We start from the raw sequence: 18,666 nt of genomic DNA on the forward strand, positions 1-18,666 counted from the left end.
TAATGATCTACTTTAGATGTGAAGGAAACAGCATTTCTGAACATGCAGGCACATGCAGGCACCTCTGTGCAAAACACATATGTAAAATGAAGAAATGAAAAACACGTGTAATCCAGAATAATTTGTCACAATGTCCAAAAGAAAACAAAACAACAGAAGGAGGGGAAAAATAATTTAAAAATCATCCTGAAATGAGGTGAGGAACATCAAAATTATATTTCAAAGAAAGATCTGCTGCTGTGTCATACTGACCTGTAGTAACTCTTCCAGAAGTAAGATCTACTGCTGCATCTGTTGCCCCAACTCGATAATCAAAGCTATTCTTGCTTTTGTATGCAAACAGTCCAGCTTCTGATAAATTTGTGTCAGACATAGATGGTTTCATACCTCCCATTCCTCGGTAGCCATATGACCCTGAACGATCATACTGATAATGGTCATCTCTGTAACCAAAGCGATCTTCAGGAAGTGTAGTTGGTGGCTGCTGGGCTGTACAGCTCCTACTAAATGGCAATTTATAAACCATATCACAGCAGACAGCTCTTCTCCCTGCAGTCAGATCCACAGGCTTTTCATCATCTTCTATTACTGTTGTTATGATACCTGAAGTAGATTCATCCATTGTTACTACTGTTCTGTGGGATTTTGTAGTGCTAAGGTCAACCACTCCACTCTCCATCGGCTCCTGAGAAGCGGAGAGGTCAGTCCAACCATTTGTAACACCAACAGGTGGTACAGTAACAGGCTTTGTAGTAGCCCATGTCACTGCATGTGTTGAAGTACCTAGGGATAAATTTATTGGCACTTCATCTCTACCTGCAGAAAATGCCTGGCTGCCTGTTACTCTGTATGTAGGCTCAAAATGTTTTGATGTTGTTAGCTGAAGCGGCGTTGTCATCGCATGTCCCAGATCCACCAGGCTGTCTGTACTGGCAGTGTAGCTTACAGTGGCGGTGCAGGTCACTACAGTTACTGTCTCAGTGACTACAGACAGAGAAGGATCGGCAACACATGCAGTGCTCAGGTTTATTATAGCTGGCTGGACAGTACTTACTGGGCGCCCACATGTATCATTTGCTGGCACTTGCCTTCTCACATCCATGGAAACAGCAGACAGGTCCATGCAGCTGTCTCTCACTTCAATATCCATCTTACTTAAAGTGCGAAGATCTATGACATCACCCAAAGGATGGAATCTTCCATTCTCTCTGTACCTGGGTTGATCTACTATATGTAGTGGCTCTGGAGGTATAGTAATAGCGACGCTACCTAAACCGAAACCAGGCACTGGGCCCTTAACCACAGACACTGTGGTCTTGGTTACCTCTGTTGTTACTACTTCTGATTTTGAACTAGGTGTTTTTTCAAAAGTTGATTGTGTTGTGACAGGAATAGTTTGCAAAGCACCTGAAATATACATACTCTGAACTGCCATACTTTGAATTTCCATAGTTTTCATGGATGGTGTAAAAATGGGTTGCATAGGCTGGGGAATCTGTTCTTTAGAAGGTGCTTCTAAAGGCCAGCTGGTAACAGCCTGACTAGTTATAGCTTCTGTGGGAGTTCCAGGCTCAGATGGCAATGTGATGACAACATAGGTTTCCTGTGATGGTTTTGTCAGCCTTGGTGAAGATTTGTTAGAGTGTGGAGACAAAGGGGAAGTGGGAGATGCTATTTTGTATTCAGCTGCAGAGACCAAATTCAGAGTCATACCTGAAGTCAATGACAAACCTATTGGTTTGGGCTGTGTTTCTGCTGGCTTATGAACAGTTATGGGGAGTGGAGGAACTGCTGGTTTAGGAGCAATTGGAGGTTTAGTTACTTCAGCGGGCCTGTGACTGAAAACAAGCCCTGCTGGAATGGAGGATGGTTTGGGTGGTACGGGAGGTGGTGTTGGGGTGTATGTTTTTGTGATAGGTACCACATTATTCTTTAATACAGTTGTGGACTCTAGTGTTGGTACACTTGTGACTGAAGGTACCATTGTGGGAGCTGTTGCTGCTGGAGTCTTAATCTGTGACTTCTTTTTGGGATAAATGGCTGGCTTGGGTAATGTAGGTGGAGGCAATGGTGGTGGAGGAGGTGGTGGAGGAGGAGGAGGTGGGGGTGGAGAAGGTTGTGCAGGAGAATCCAAAGAAGAGCTTCTAAAAAGCGAGAATACTTTGGATGTTACAGCAGGAGCTGAGGAAGGCACAGAGACCATGCTGGTCTTTCTTACAACACTGGGAGTAGGTACAGATGTTTCTGATGCAGGCTCTGTAACTGGGACTGATGCTATACATACAGCTGGTTGCTCAGATGTAGCACTAGTCAAATTAATCCTTGTCATATCAACACCCAATTCTTTGTGTGACTCTTCATGATGAATTTTGACAATGCCAGCCTCTACTGTACTTTTCATTTTTCTAGCTGCTTCCTTTCCTGCTTTGGAGGTATCAAAGGTAATGGTATCATTTGCATAATGCTTGGATTTTACAACTGTAGTTGCCACTACTGAAGGTTCAGTTTCAGGCAAACAAACTGCAGCTTGATCCACACTTCCCATATCTGATGCTATAGATGGCTTTTTAGTGGCTCCAGCAATAGATTCATAAGGCATGCTCACTTCAGAGTACTCTTTTGGAGACGTTAAGGGAACTTGGGTTATTATCCTGACACCTTCAGAATCTGCCTGTTTACTTACAGCATCTGCTGTATCTACATAACCTGTGGTTGCACTATCTACAGGTGATGAACTATCTGTGGTACAAACCGAAGATGTGGATGATGTTAAGGAAGCTGTATCAGAAGGTAAAACTGAAGCAGCACCTTCTGATGTCTCAGAGTATGTCAACATTGACGTTTCATGAGAAATTATTTCTTGAATTTCTCTGGCATAATCTGTTAAGTATTCATCTTCAATTTCCTCTGCTGTGAAATGCTGTGTTATTTTAACATCTGGAATAGAAAGTGCTGTGCTACTGACAGGTGATACATCTGACATTGCTGAAGTAGTGCTTGATGTTAAAGATGTACTATCCACTAAGTCTCCAACACTAGGTACCTTTGTATCAGATGTGGGAACAAAACCTGAAGTTGGTTGTGTTGGACTGGACCCGGGGGTTAGCTGCATTCTCTGTCTTTTCATAAGCTCTTCATAAGCAGCTTCTGCATCTAACAATTGCTTTTCCTCAGTGGTGGAAGTTACTGTGCTGTCTAATACAACTATTTCATGACTTTCTGGAATAATGTAAGAACTAGAAACAATATCTTCTTGAGGCACAATAGAATGTAAAGTCTCAACACTATAGTAGTCTTTCTGTAGATCAGTAATTTTCTGTGGTTCTTCATAGATCTGTTCTGAAGCTCTTATTTTTTTCTCTTTTCCTCTCTGTTGTATATATTCATTGCTCTCATCTTGTCTCATTGTAAGATTAGTATCAGTAGTTCCACTGTAAGTATCCTCTACCAAAGATTCATAAATATAATCCTCTATTAGCATTCCTCCATATAACGATTCTTTTTCAAACACTTCATCTTTTTCATTTGCAATTTGAAATGGCTTGGACTTATGGGTCTTATGCATCATCTCCTCATAGACCTCTTCAGCACTTTTCAATGTCTTTTGAACACTTTCTTCTTTTGGGAGTCCAATTGGTTGTTCATCTGTTGGTGAGTATAGAGAGACAGCAGTAGGCAATTTGTAAACTTTTTGTACTTCTATTATTTTTTCTGGGCTGATCTCAAACCCTTCAGGATCTGACTCAATACTAGGTGAATATTCAGAACAGGAAGACCTGTGCAGCTCTTCCATTTCTGCTGCCTGTCGTAATTCTTCTGTTGGAGATGCATCTTCAATGGGAGAAAGATTACTTGGTGGAGTCTTTGGACGTTCCCTTCTTCTCTGAGCTCTTAGTTCATCCTTGTCCTTTTTAGATTTTTTGCTAGAACTTTTTCTTTGTTGCTGTTCTAATTCACGCTGTTTCTCTTGTTCCTTTAGCAGTTCTTCCTCTTCCCGCAGTTCTTCTTCTTCTGAAGAATCTTCAATAGTTGGAAGAAGAGGACCATGTGACCGATGCCTGGCTTTGCGCTGTTGTTTGCTCTCCCCTCCCAGTTTTTTGTGACTAGGACTGCTGTCACTATCTTCATCAAGTGATGACACTGAAGTAGGAGATGTACCTGGTGTGAAACTAGAAGCATGTAAACTAGAAGACCCTTCTCCCCTAGATCTATCTTCTGGTGAATCTGTAAGACTCTCCATCTCTAGCTCAGGCTCTTCATCAAAATATAAAATACCTTTCTGTTGTTCGGTCGCTTCAGAATATTTGTTTGTTATTGTACTATTCAATTCTATTGTTTTGAAACGCCGAAGGCCTCCTCCTCCAGCTACTGCAAGTTCTTCACTGTCTTGACTTTTAGTTTCCCTGTATTTTGGCTCTGGGCTTTCATCAAAAGTCTCATCATCGTCATCATGCCATGAATGCCGTCTTCCTGCATCCTCATCATATCCTGCACTACTTTTCCGTGCCATTCTTCTATGTTTTCCAGCTGTTCCTTTGGCTTTGCTTTTCACTTCTTCTTTCTTTTGGCTTTCAGTTACACTGATCTCTTTGAGTTGATTTCTAATGAATTCATCATCTTCAGAACCTGAGGCATCTTCATCAGCACTCATCTCTATAATCTGTTTTCTAATGAAGTCTTCCTCATCCCCTGATCCCTGACTGTCATCTCGTTTGTACTCATCACTGCTTGAAGAACCAACACTAGCTCTTCTTTTTCTCCTTGGGACAGGTGAGTTTTCACTCTCACTGCTGTCTTCTACAGAATCATAGCGTTGTCTCCTTGCTGATATGTCATCTCCTTCATCTTCTTCCTTGTAGTCTACCCGGGAGGAAGTACTTCCTTGGCCATCTTCTACAATGGTTCCTTCAGCTTCTTGAATAGCTTCTAAGTCTTCCTCATCTGAACTATAAGATTCTGGAGTGACTGGCAAAGGCTTTGTTTTATGTTGATCTTTTGTCTGTTCACTGTATGTTTCATACAGCTCTTTGCTCTTCACAGATTTTTCATTAGAAAGCGTACTTGCCTGAGCTTCCAAAATAGACAGTACAGTACTTTCCAGTTTAGCTAGATCTGAGGGGCTTGGTGGACTTTCTTGTGAAATAGTGTCTTTTTTATTAGATTCTCTGAGTAAATCCTTTTCATCAGTGGGGATATGACTTGGAATTTCACCAAGTGAACTTGATATCCCATCAGAAGAATACCCGGTGTCACTCAGACCTTGTGGACTTTTCTGTTGCTGAGAGCTTGATGTGTCTGATTTTTCATCCTCCTTTTCCTAAAAAAATAAATACATACGCGTGTGTATATATTGATATATAAATTCTTAATGTCTCCAGGCAATTAAATACATGTGACTTTTTTTTTCTAAAAGATGAGTTAAATGTCTCAGATGAAAAATTATGATGCCAAGAAGAATTATATTAAACCATAAAAGACTGAACAGTAATCTTGTTATTCAAAGCTATTAAAATAACACAAAAAGTTCCGCAAATTTTGAGTTTTTGCATTGACTCTAACTATGCTTTGCATAGCTGTCCACACTGGCAACTGATTTTATTAGTTGTCAGATGATCTTCTATTTTTCAATATAAACACTGTATTTAATTGTTTTCAGAACACTTACTAATGATAATCTACCATTTGTTCACATATGTATGGGAGAAGTTGTTTGGGGTTTAATTTAAATGAAGATTTTATTTACCTATGTTTCAAAACTGTCTACAAAGTTCTAGAGATAAAGCAATATATAGCTTGCCAGGTGTCAGCCTGCAGTATTTCTGGGGCCTGCTCCTTTCTTTGCCCATTTAAACTTTTATAATTGTCTGGCAAGATGTCAGTCTTCTCAGATTTTGGGCCTATGGTTTCATTTTGGTGATTTAAGTTTACACATTGTAACATGCAACAGAATACATGGAGTATTGAAGCATGATTTAATGCAATTTGGAATGTCCCTGTATCTGCAGTTCGGCACTGTGCAAACATTTTCTAAGTACCTCATAAAAAAGTAGTTTCTCAGTAAGTTTGTGATGCTGAGATAAGCTGCTGGTAGGGAAGTGTAATTACAGGGAGGAAAGCATGACAGTCAGCTGTTGATCAAAGGAAATAAGGAAGCAAACAAGGCAGACATGCCTGACCATACCTAAGGTTTTCCTTCTCATCTCTAATAAAACACCTTTAGTCACTCTCCTAGCTTCCAGATCCTTCTACACCATTCTGAATGATAAGCACCTCTATCTCCTTCTTCAGATAACATAAATACCACAAATATCCTACAGCAAGTATTTCCACACCAGTTTCCCTCCCACTTCTCTCATCTGCGAAATGCTCCGTACTTAGTGAAAGTACCTCACCATTTGGTGAACAAAACAGCTCACCCTCCAAACGACAGGTCATCTTAGCTGACAGTCTTACAAAGTGTCCCCATCTCCACTAGCAATTCGAGAACAAGCACCCCAAAGTCTCCTGATTTTAATAATATGATGTGATCTTCATATTATGGCCCTCAATATGTTATGGCCTTCAATAATACAAGTAGGTAGTATTTTCCAACTTTGCTAATCTAAGTCAATGATATCTGAGGTAGAGCAAACTATTTATTTAAAGATTTCATTTATCAACTTCCTTGGCAATATACTGAGTTTAAAAAAATACTCTGGAATAAATATATTAAGAAAATTATGATAATGGTTAATTATAATCTAAAGGTACGTTTACACTCATGCTAAGTTGCTATCAATTACCAGTATTTTCAAATGTTTATTCACCCTAAAGTTTTACTTCATGCCAAAATATCATAAATCAAATATTTGTTATTTTATTTTTTAAAAACAGTTTTTTCATTATTTAATTTACAGTTAAAGTACCTGTTCTTGCCTGTATACATATCACTGTGCACATAATCTTATATTAAACCACTAATAGTAATATTAGCATTACAGTAATTGGCTAATTCACATTTTATTAATTATTATTTATTCATTTTCATATTGAAATTCCATTTCACAGGATTGATTACTATATGCTTTATTAAATGAGACACTACCTTGAATATAAACTACAATATTGTACCTAATATGATAAACCCAAATGTCTGATATAAGAGAAAAATACATTGCAATTAAAAATCAAATATGAAAACAAATATTTCTAGGGACAACTCTAATGATAAGGCTGTGATTAATATATAAATATGGAGAAACCTATAGTACTCCAAACAACTTTGGGTAGTCAGCACCACTTAAACACTTCAGCACTTCTTATTCTGAAAAACGTACTCTTGGATATTCTCCAGCCCTTAATGACAGAATTATATATACTCTTCATAAAAAAATCAGCAACGAAGTGTAGTTAAAAGTTTTATGCTTTGTATGTTATATTTACATTTTTATTCCCTTTATTAAAGAAGAAAGCGTTTAAGGGGAACTTATTGGGCTATGTTTTAAAAAAATACACATTTCATTAAAACCAAAGAATTTTTCCATCTAGAAATAACATGCCCATCACTCAAATTTCACCTCTGACATTTGATGATTATTTTGCATTTAATTTCCAATATCTCCATACTTACAAAAACATACTCAATAAAACATACTGTGCTCAGTTTAGATGAGCTACTAGAAAATCCAAATAGTGTTCAAGCTCAGAAGGTCTCCTAGGGGTTGATGGACACACTGTGTTCTACTAGTGAAAGTGAATCTGTCCGATCTTGGTTCTCCACAGGGAGATGAAATGATACAGTAAGTTGTAAAGCAGAGACAGAAGGCATCAACTAAACAGTGAAGATCAGAAACAGGTAGACAATAACTGGTCATGGAACAACTTTAGCCTTTCTCCTTGTAATATGTGATGGTGCCATTATTTGTGAGTCCGGTGTTTAGCCTGGAGAAGAGGAGGCTGAGGGGACACCTTATCACTCTCTACAACTATCTGAAAGGAGGTTGTAGTGAGGTGGGTGTTGGTCTCTTCTCCCAAGTCACTAGTGATAGAATGAGAGAAAACAGCTTCAAGCTGCATTAGGGGAGGTTTAGATTGGATATTAGGAAGAATGTCTTCACTGAAAGAGCAGTCAGGCATTGGAACAGGCTGCCCGGAGAGGTGGTGGGGTCACCAGCCCTGGAGGTATTTAAAAAACATGTAGACGTGGCGCTTCAGGGCATGGTTTAGGAGACATGGTAGTGTTGGGTTGATGGTTGGACTTGATCCTAGAGGTCTTTTCCAACTGTAATGATTCTATGATTCTATGATTCTGAACACTCAATGACCAAACCAGAGGAGATGGCAATGAGTATTGCTATTGCCCATCTGTTGCTGAACCTCAGTGCATGCCGTAACATCACTGCTATGAATACTAGGAAACTGAATACGGGAAAGACTGCTATTTGTACAGTAAGGAGAAGAAAAAGATCTACAATAAGGAGGGACTTCCTTTATCACTAGAAATAAATGTGATAAGAAAATTAAACTTTCTGTTTAAGGCTATCACAATATGAATGTATTTTCTATCATTTTTGTATGTATAGTTGTCTGCCCCATGATATGTCATGTAAAAATTACCCTGCGCATCATGTTCTAGATCATATGCATTTGAATTACAGTAAATAATATTTGGTCTTTGTGCTTTTTTTTCACCTATATCCTGCAGCCTGAGAACGATGATATTGTCATTAGCTACACCTATTCTTAAATAACTGCTAATTTATTTTCTACAGGGTTGGCCATCACATACACAAAGACAGCATCATTGTCAAACTTGTAAATGTACCGTAAACATAGGATTTTTAGATTAATAACAAAGCAGTGCAGAAAAAAAAGTTGATAAGGATCGTATGTCTATACAACAACCCTTTAAAAAAAAGGCAACAAAAGATGTATTTTAATCAATATGAAAACCCCCACTTTTTCTTGTAAAGTAGGAAGTACTTTGTTACCTGTTGAATTACTGGGCTTTTCTGAATAGTTGAATAATATTTTTTCTGAAAGTTTGCCTGCCGTGAGTTTTTAGTACTGGACAAATTTAGCTCTAATATAGACACTGATGGGAGGATCTTCTTGAGACATGAGGAACAAGAAGACTTATAAAATCTGCAGTCTGAATAAGACTGTTTAAAAACAGGAAATGCAACCTCTTTGACTAATGGCAAAAATGATCTAATGTAGGATATATTTGTACCATTCTAGTGGCATTTCTACAGTGCCAGTGTCAATACATCATACAACTATTTTGCATTAGAAGTTTTTGCTTTACAAGTATTATTTATTCTTACACTTCCTCAGTTTTAATATTCTTAATTAAAAATATAAAACTTAGTACTTCAAAAAGTCCCATTGGTTATCAAATCCAGTCAGAACTCTATTACAAGAAAACTGTGATTAAAGAAAAAAATAAGTCTTGTCAGTTTTTAAAATTATTTATAGCTAGCAAGCTTACATTCTGTTGCACAGAACAGAAATTTTATTTTGCAAAGGAACTAATGAATTTTAAAAGGTCATTCTGTTTATAGAAGAAATAAAGATATCTACATTACTAAAAAAATTTCAGAGAGTATTAAAAAAAGAACTTTGGTTGACTAAACTGTTTAAACTGTATTGAAATTTGTATTATCAAAATGAAACATTTAATTTGTGCTTACAGATAAGTCTTTTCTTCCTTATTCTGGCTCCCTGGTCTGTGTTTTGCCATTAATGGCATGTGTTAGAACAATGACGTCAATTTAAAATACATTAATTTCTACCTGGTTACTCAACCTAAGCGCACTATCACTCCTCGGTAAACATAAGAAAGTAGTAATAAAGGCACTTATATAATATAGCTGATGTATTTTAAATATATGTCCAATTTACACCATGGTAATGCGTGCATGTAAGTATGCTGAACTACTTATATGTTAATTTGTGAGTTCCAAGATGACTGTTTTATAGTGCCAAGCTGTATGTCAAAACATACATATAGTTTGTTAAAACAGCTAACTGCTATTGCATATGTGAATAGTCAATATTACAAGATGGTTTCTCACGAGAAGCACCTGTAAATCATGAGCAGAATCAGTTTATTCTTTAAAATCTTTCTGAATAAATTACAGTTTAAAATATTACTGAAAAAAGAATGCTTTGATGAACAAAATGGCTTTATACCTTAAATCATACTTTGAGACTCAAATATTTAAAAATGTTTCAATATTTAATTCACTTTTATTTCAAAGGTCACCAGATCTCTAAATAGATATTATTATTATTATTATATATTATATATTATAATTTATAATATAAATGTGATTTTCCAAGGATCATTCTACTGACTGAACTGGATCAGAACTTTAGCCTCTCCATGTCTCTAGGGACTTGTTGGGGTTTTGCCGTCTTTTTTTAAAGTGAAAAATGAGGATAGTATTATTTACTTATCTCATTGGAATACTATAAGAGTTAGTATTTTCCATTTGCACAGATTTGGATATAAAATGGCATCAGCAGCTTGTCAAGTGCAGAAAGTATTAGGTTTTGTCTTGCATCCCTATTTAAAAATACACCTCTCTCTCTTGTGTAAAAATAGCTATTCCTTTTGCATTCATTCAATTTTGGTCTGTATTTCAGAGAGTTCTAATTTCAAAAATACTTAGAAGTAGATATGTATGGGGGGTTATTAATGAAATTTCTGCTTTAGAAACTTTAGCTAAGTGTGATTCAAAGTCTGATAACAAGAGCAAAAATAAAGGTTAATCCCTATTTATAGTATCAGCTCCAGAAGTCCTGATTTTAATTAGAAGGCAGTGTGAGGAAGTAAAATATAAGTGAAATAAGACTGAAATATATGTGTGCACCACATTAGAAATCACAAATTAATCTAGAATTAAAATCAGTTGCTATCAGAGATGGAAATGTATCTTAGATTTGTCCAGAGTATAATATGCTTTCACCTCCTTATAGAACATAAAAATTACCAGACAGAACTGAGACTAGCGTGTGATGAAAATTTTCCCTTGCAAATGTTTTTCAACAGAAAAAAAGACCCCAAATTTTTAACAACAATAATAAAATGCTAAGACTATTGCTTAGGTTTTCTGATATGAATTTAAAAAAAATCCCCAGAAGTGACATTTTGTCAACAAAATTGAGATTACTCTTCTTATGTTTGATCCAAGATAATTAAATTTCTTAGATCTCCTTCTTGTTCCTTGCAGAAGGGAGGATTTCTGGTTATGTTACTCTGAGCATAATTCAGAGATTCCCTTGGTACAATCAGGGGACACCATACCTCTTGACACCATCAAGAAGAGGAAGCACAACAGGAAAGTTGGTTTATAAAAGTAGTAACATTTCCATATCACAATTTCTGAACCAGAATTTTTTTCTGTCCAAATATCTTGGTAACCACAAGGGAGAAAAATAATAATAAACAAACCAGCACAACAAAACAAACAAACAAAACCCCCCCAAACCCAAAACCCCCTACTTGAACTTCTTGACTGGGGTTATTTCAAAACATAATTTTGGCAAAGGTTAAACACTTTCCTAAGCCTGCTCCTACTTTCATAACATAATAATCAGCACCTGATCTGAAGTGCTGATACAAAAACCCAGAATTTTTCATTTCTTAACAAACTGTGTATATTACTCACTCCAGTTGATAAACTGACTTGGTGACTTCACATCTAGCAAATGCATCTATTTAAGAAATGCAGACCTCTAGTAATGCTATCATAAAGTCATCCATTCATCTGACTTTAGAACCGACGAAGGACTAAGCCTACCCTACCCAAAAGTACTTGTCCTTATGAGAAAAGCAAATGAAATAGTAGAAGGATGTAAAGGTTGCATACTTTAACATACCATGTTTAGGAATCACAAAGTATTCTTCAAATGGTTATTATATTTTGGTATTGCAAAACATCGTACGCTTTGCCATCACAGATTATTCCCTTTTGGGATTAAGAATGATGAAAACACTCAAATTTCAACAATTAAACTCCAGAGAGTCTGCAGAAGCAGGTAAATAAATCAGAAATATTAGAAAAATTATTAAGGAACTTTGCCTTAGTTTCAAATGGTTAACTGCTTAAGACTGAAAATCGTGCAAGAAGTATTGAAAAGTTGCAAGTAGAGCATAGGACTAACTGGTGAAACTTTCACTCAATGGGAGTCATTGATTTTATCATTTAGAATCATCATGTACAGAGAATAATGATAAAGAGCAGGAAGACACAGGGAGAGGGTCCGCCAGGATCAGATTCTAAATTGTAGCAAGGGAGAAGCGGGGTGGGAGGGAGAAAGCCACTTACTGTTTTTTCTCTCACTGCTTCCACATGGTCAGTTCCTGGCAAAGGTGGTTTTTGAACAGGAATTTCTTCTTCCTGAGTCTTTTCAGCTTTCAAAACCATTTGTGAAATCCCAGTTGTCAAGCCTTCTTTCTTTACATCCTCTTGCTTCTTAGCTCGCAGTCCCTTATAAAGTGTTTCAATTTCCACTTTCTGTTCAGCAGCTTGGTCTTTAGTCTCAGCTGTAATCTGTTCTTTTTTGTCCTCTGGATGTGGTGTGTGCTCCTCTGGGAGCACAGGTTTTTTATCTTCTTCCAACGTGCTTAGGGGTTTCTTGTGGTCTGAACTTACTGTTGCAGGAATTTTGTCTGCTGAAAGTGTCTTTGACAGTATCCCTTGCTGAAGTTCTGATTCTTCTTTCTGAAGTTTTGATTCTTCTTTCTGAGCTTCCTGTTGGATTTTCTCCACTGATGAAGTTTTCATTACTTTCTCACGCTGAAGTTTTGGATCTTCTTTCTGAATTCCGTGTTGGATTTTATCAACTGAAACTGCCTTTGACAATCTGACCTCCTGAGGTTGTGCATCTTCCTTCTGAGCTGCAGGTTGTATTTTGTCAGCTGATAGTGCCTTTGCCATTTTCATCTGTTGCAGTTTTGGATCTTCTTTCTGAATTCCATGTAAAATTCTGTCAGCTGAGGGTATCTTTGCCAATTTTGCCTCTTGAAGCTTTATGTCTTCCTTCTGAACTCCATGCAAAATTTTATCAGCTGAGGATGTTTTTGCCAGTTTTGCCTCTTGAAATTTTGCATCCTCCTTCTGAACACCATGCAAAATTTTATCAGATGAGGCTGTCTTTGTCAGTTTTGTTTGCTGGAGTCTTGGGTCTTCCTTCTGAGAAACACGTTGGATTTTATCAGCTGAGGGTGTCTTGACAAGTTTTCCCTGCTTAAGTTTTGCGTCCTCTTTTTGAATTCCTTGTTGGATTTTATCAGCTGACAATGTTTTTTCCAGTCTCCCCTGTTGAAGTTTTGGAACTTCCTTCTGAATGCCTGGTTCTTCTTTCGTTTTTGCTGCTGCTGGAGTAGGTGGTGTGGAAGTCTTCTGAGAGGAATATGAGACGGCAGACATAGGCTGTTTTTGAGGAGTAGCAGGTGGTTTGGATACTGGTGGTGAAGGGCCTGTTTTCGGAAGTGGCACCTTGCCCATATCCCCAAGTTGTCCTGACATTGCCCTTTGGGTCTGGCAGTTTAAGCACAGCCACTCCTGTACCTGTGATACAACAAACATAAGTTACTTATTTGAAAACTTAATACAGCGTTTTCAACTGATACAGTTGAATACTTTTAATCTGGATGCATACTGAGAAGTTATTTTCTTTGTTCGCTGCTCTTGCAGGAAGACCTATAAAACATTTCTAACAGAAATAAAGCATGAAAGGCTCCAGAAAGCCAAGCTGAACAAATATAAAAATATGTTGTGAATACTAACAGCAATTACATTGTTCTGAAGTACTGAGGACCTTTATGTAAGAAGTTTACTTATATATTTCTAACATCTATTGTTTTCTAAAGCCTCTATAATCTATCAATAGTTCCTTCTAATTTTGTAAATCTAAGTAAAAGGGGACCAACTGGGACTCATGGCTCTTTGTGTTTTTCTTCAGAAGTTACCTCCTCTCTAGAATTTGTGTGTATGTATCAGTGCATAAATTTCATATGCCTGTAACCCAAAAGGAAGATTACCCGTCTGCTCTCTTTACTGCTAAATCCCTGCTGCACACTGGCTGCTTTTTCTCTTCTTCCCAGAAAATAAAAAAAAGACAAATGCTTATATCTGTGCAACAGATCTTGTTGCCAGTTGCCTAGCTACTACGTGAGAGGAGTAATCAGATTGTTGCCAGTGGGATTTGGGATATAGTTTCTTTAGAATAGCAAAAGGAAATTTTGAACACAGAAAAGTACTGAAAGGAAAGAAAAAGCCCAGAATCTTCTGGATACTAGAATAGATAATGAAGCTCTACTTCACTAGTGCAAAATGATCTTCACTGGAGGATGAGAGGTCTGTGCTGTGCATTAGAATCTTTGTATGCTTGTTTTTAACTTCTTTTTACTGTGACAATGGAAGGTCTAGGCAATTCAGTTGTTGTATTTCTCTGATTTAGAGAACTCAGTGACCTACTGAATATGAAGTGCATGAAAACAGAGCAAAATCGTTCCATTAGTAATTATATAGGGAATACTGCTGATAATATTAGGATAGTATGGATCAGTTATATACTGTTGAATATTTCAGAATATCCAATAGTATATAATCAGTTGCCCATAAGATGTGGCATTTAGTCAGAAGAAGGGGTATCTGGCACAAGCATGGAACTCCAGAAACGTTCATGCATTTCATATTAGCAATTAATTCAGTAATAATGAGGTAACACCAAAAACAGAGACTGGAACTCCAGCTCTGCCCTTGCCAGCAGAGAATGCCAAATGACGGGGGATAAGCACCAGACTTTCTGCTCTCCTTCTGACTCCACGTAACTTGCCTTTTTCAGTGTAAAGAGGGGCCTAACTTCAACAAATGCACTGGCAGGTTTTCCTACTGAGTACTTAACACCTGGTGATGCCAGCATATTGTCATTGATACGGCATTTCTCACAGATTGATAGGGGTTGGTCATGACAGGACCACAAACGGCTTTTCAAGGAAGTTAACCAGAAGTGAGGCATCTCTCTCTTCATCTCTAACGATGGAACTTATGTGCTCAGCTCTCACTCCCCAACCAGGATACTTCTGAGCGCACTGGTGCTTAGTAAAGATTCTGTGCACAGTAGGTATGTCCAGAATACTATGACTTTTGGTGTCTTTAGAAATGACGACATTTTGAGATTAGCTGGTTTCAGTCACTTTCTGGAATTATCTAAAACCTTCCAACCCCTCAGTTTGTGAAGTCTATGTGCATACTTCCGATCCAAATCCCATTGTTACATGGCTTTACAATTCTTTGGGGTTTTAATTGTTTTTAAAATACTTGAACCACTACTATGATGCTGCCCATTTGAAAAAAATAACTGATTAAGCTAATAAGAGAAGTATAAATTACAAGAATTGCAGACGAAATGTCAATTACATGTGAAACAAAATTTAGTAAGAAAAGCTCATATGGGCTAATTTTGTTGATATGCAACTAAGGAGACACTATTTGATGTATAAAATAACTTTCTTTGAGAAATTTTGTTTCAGGCACAAGAAATGCAAGAATGCATTATCACTCAGATTATCTAACAATTGCCTTTTGTATTTAGTATTCTACTTTTATAGAAAATGACCAAACTAGTGAGGCCTAGTAATTGACACAAATAAATATTTATTAAAAGTATTTGGCCATGTTGTCCCAATAAATGCAGTTTATCAACTGAATCAGCTGTCTCCAAATGGAATGAAGCCCTGAGTAGTTACTATACCGAATAGGACTCCGTATGAGACTATTACTATAATTTAGGTTTAGTTTTTCTGTGGAAAAAAGTGTTAAAACATAATCCTCCTGGGAAGATTATCTTCCTCCATAGGACTTAAAGTGCTCCAACTACACATAATTTGTCTGGGAAGCACTAATTAAGAAATACATATGAAAGAAACTTCTCTTTTGAGGAATGTGTAAATTATCTTAGTTTTATTGCAAATATTTCTGTTAGAGGGTTTTATCTGAAATTTTTACTATAGTTTCCTCCCTTTTTATGGGCAGCAACATTTTTTTCCTAGAAAACAATATTGGAAGCCATAAGTATGTTGTGAAATGTCTGTTATAAAATTAAAATAGAAGTAATATGCCAGGAAACATATTCAGCCCACAGAAAATCATGATGCTTGTATTATCAGGAGTCTGTAAGAGACTAAATATACTAGATAACACTTAGCATAAATAGACTACAGAAAAAAAGATCCAATTTCATAGTATCCTTGATGCTTTTCTCATAAAAAAAAATGTAGAGACCACTATACAAAGTTAACTAGATAATTATAATAGATGATTTTTTAAAATTAAATTTATTAGGGCCCAAAAGCTTTTAAACCCACTAAAAAGAGGGCAGGTTTTGGCCTCTCCAATAAGCTTGACAAATACTCATTTCACAGTGTAAGCAGAAATAATACCGTTAATATTTGTGCTAACATAGCTTCTGTCAGTACAGGGCATGGGAATAAGACAATATGTAAATGTTATTAAGCTTCTCAGAATCTAGCCTTAACCATCTTTAATTTCATAAAAACATAATTAGTTGCTTCTACCATGAAATAATCTGCAGTTCAAGAGTTTCCTGAATTTCACATACATGCAATGTAGATATTCTTAAAGAACATGTTACTTTATACATTAAATGCATGTTTTTCCCACAGTACCATTTTTTTTGTGACAAAATTTCCATTTATTATAATATATCCATATCCAGTCTCTAGGATCTTTATGTTTGTTTCTTTTCTATACATCTACATTTGGCTCTTATTACTTCTCCTAGCTCTGCTGGCTATGTAGATCCCATTTAGTATCTCTTCAGCTGCAGCCTACTCACTGCCCATACGCTTGCTCCTTCTCAGACACATCAACTCACTTCCCTCATTTAAATCCTTCACAGACTCAGTGCTTCGAACTGCCTACAACAACTTTAGCAACTTTAGTGATAGTATTAAGTATTTTACAACCAAAACAGTTACTCAGCCACTGTTTCCTCTCAGCTTTGCTCACTGTCCCTGTTCAGCCTCTTTTCTCTGCAGTAAAGTTCTTCAACTGAAGGACTATGTTTAGTGCTGAGCACATAGTAGAACAAGTCTCTTAAAAGGAAAATAATGACAATTAGCATGAGCAAAGGAAAGTGATGATGAGCAAATTAGCAAACTGCACTGAATCTTGTCAAGAGATGGAAGTCCGAGTCTTGCCTCCCTGCCATACTGATGCACGTGTTGCTAGTGAAATAACTTGGAATTGTCCAGATACGCAGTGATTTAATGAACCTTGTCATTGTCCCCTTGGACTTTTGTTATATCTGCATCTAGTTACCACTTTATTTCTAAGTGTTGCTATATAGGCATGGCAAATACTTCTCCCAAGCTATGTGTTTTAAATTCCAATCTAAGGTTTTATAATCATGTGGATATTTGATCACAAAAAAACCCTACAAAAATCTTCTTATATCACCAGCCCTTGAGCTCCTGATTCTCTGTCAGAATGGTTCTCTGTAAAAGCAAATTTTGTACCATGAAGTCATATGCCTCAGCTTTAGACTACTCTTTTCCTCAGTTAACCTCATGCCCTGAATGCATGCTTTCCCCTAAGGCTATCTTTTCAGTTAGCCTGTCAACCCAAATTTATTAGGACTTGGGAAATGGACATCATCTTCTTTCAGCAGTCTTCACTAGATAAATCTTCTTAGTTCCTTACAGAACTCTTCACACCCTTTGGTTCCTGAATTGGCAGTAGACACTATTATTGGCACCACAGTGATACTGGTGTGCTTTGATATTCTGAATCCATGAGAAAAAGCAGGAATGAGAAAAGAATTTCCAAATATTAAGCTAAGTCAAATTCTGCAAAGGAAATTTAAGCAAGCAATAAAATATTTGGTATCCTTGTAGATAAAAAGATATCCACAGTGTAGTTAAGACTGCTTTAGAGTTAAAGGTATGGTCCATATAACATGTGCTTTAATCTCAAATTTTTATAGTAGTGAGATTGAACACAAGGAAATGTCAACAGGGAATGAGCACACAGAATAGCAATCATCATATTGGATGTGGAAATGCATGATCATAGTCTAATAGCACTCATTGAAGTATATTGGCATAGGAAAGCCACATCAAGCAGCTATCAGATATACATAATCCACCCAAACTGAGCAACACACAGCTTACCCACATTCAACTCACATCCACTTTAATGCGTAGAAGAAGTGTTCCTGGCAACTACAGCTCTGGTCCTATTCAAATGCTTACAATATTTTAGAAAATAATTTGAAAGAAAGTTGAATTGAACCTTGTGATGAAGAAACAGGACATATACTAAAAGGCAATATGGGTTTACGGGAGGAAGACTTTATCAGATAAAACCTTTTATTTTTTTTCTTGGATATAACTTGTTCTTCAGGTAAAAATAAAACTATTACGTATTGAGCACACCTGGGTTCCAGAGCAGTAACTGAACCTGTGCCACCATGAAATGATTGGTCAAATTAGTAGAGGTAAGTCAAGAAATTGCCAGGTAGAGAAAACGTGTCTCCTACAGAGGGAAATAACCCTACATTCTTCTAAAGTTTTAGTTACTTTTCTTACGTTTTAGTTATTTTAAAGTAGGTATCTGTTCAGGCTTTGGAAGCCTTCACATCCTCCTGTCC

At 36.9% G+C, this 18,666-nt stretch overlaps 1 protein-coding gene across 1 annotated transcript in view; it reads right to left on the reverse strand.

Annotated features, from left to right (window-relative positions):
* Nucleotides 1-18,666, reverse strand: part of PCLO (piccolo presynaptic cytomatrix protein) — a 368,745-nt gene that overhangs the window by 190,004 nt on the left and 160,075 nt on the right. Inside the window, exons 4-5 of the mRNA XM_075081514.1 lie at nucleotides 12,315-13,559; nucleotides 253-5,317 (exon numbers count right to left, since the gene is read on the reverse strand). Of these exons, the coding sequence (XP_074937615.1) occupies nucleotides 253-5,317; nucleotides 12,315-13,559 (6,310 nt within the window). The remainder of the gene's footprint in view (nucleotides 1-252; nucleotides 5,318-12,314; nucleotides 13,560-18,666) is intronic.

The sequence above is a fragment of the Phalacrocorax aristotelis genome, chromosome 1 (assembly GCF_949628215.1).
Source record: "Phalacrocorax aristotelis chromosome 1, bGulAri2.1, whole genome shotgun sequence".
Classification (NCBI taxonomy): Eukaryota; Metazoa; Chordata; class Aves; order Suliformes; family Phalacrocoracidae; genus Phalacrocorax; species Phalacrocorax aristotelis.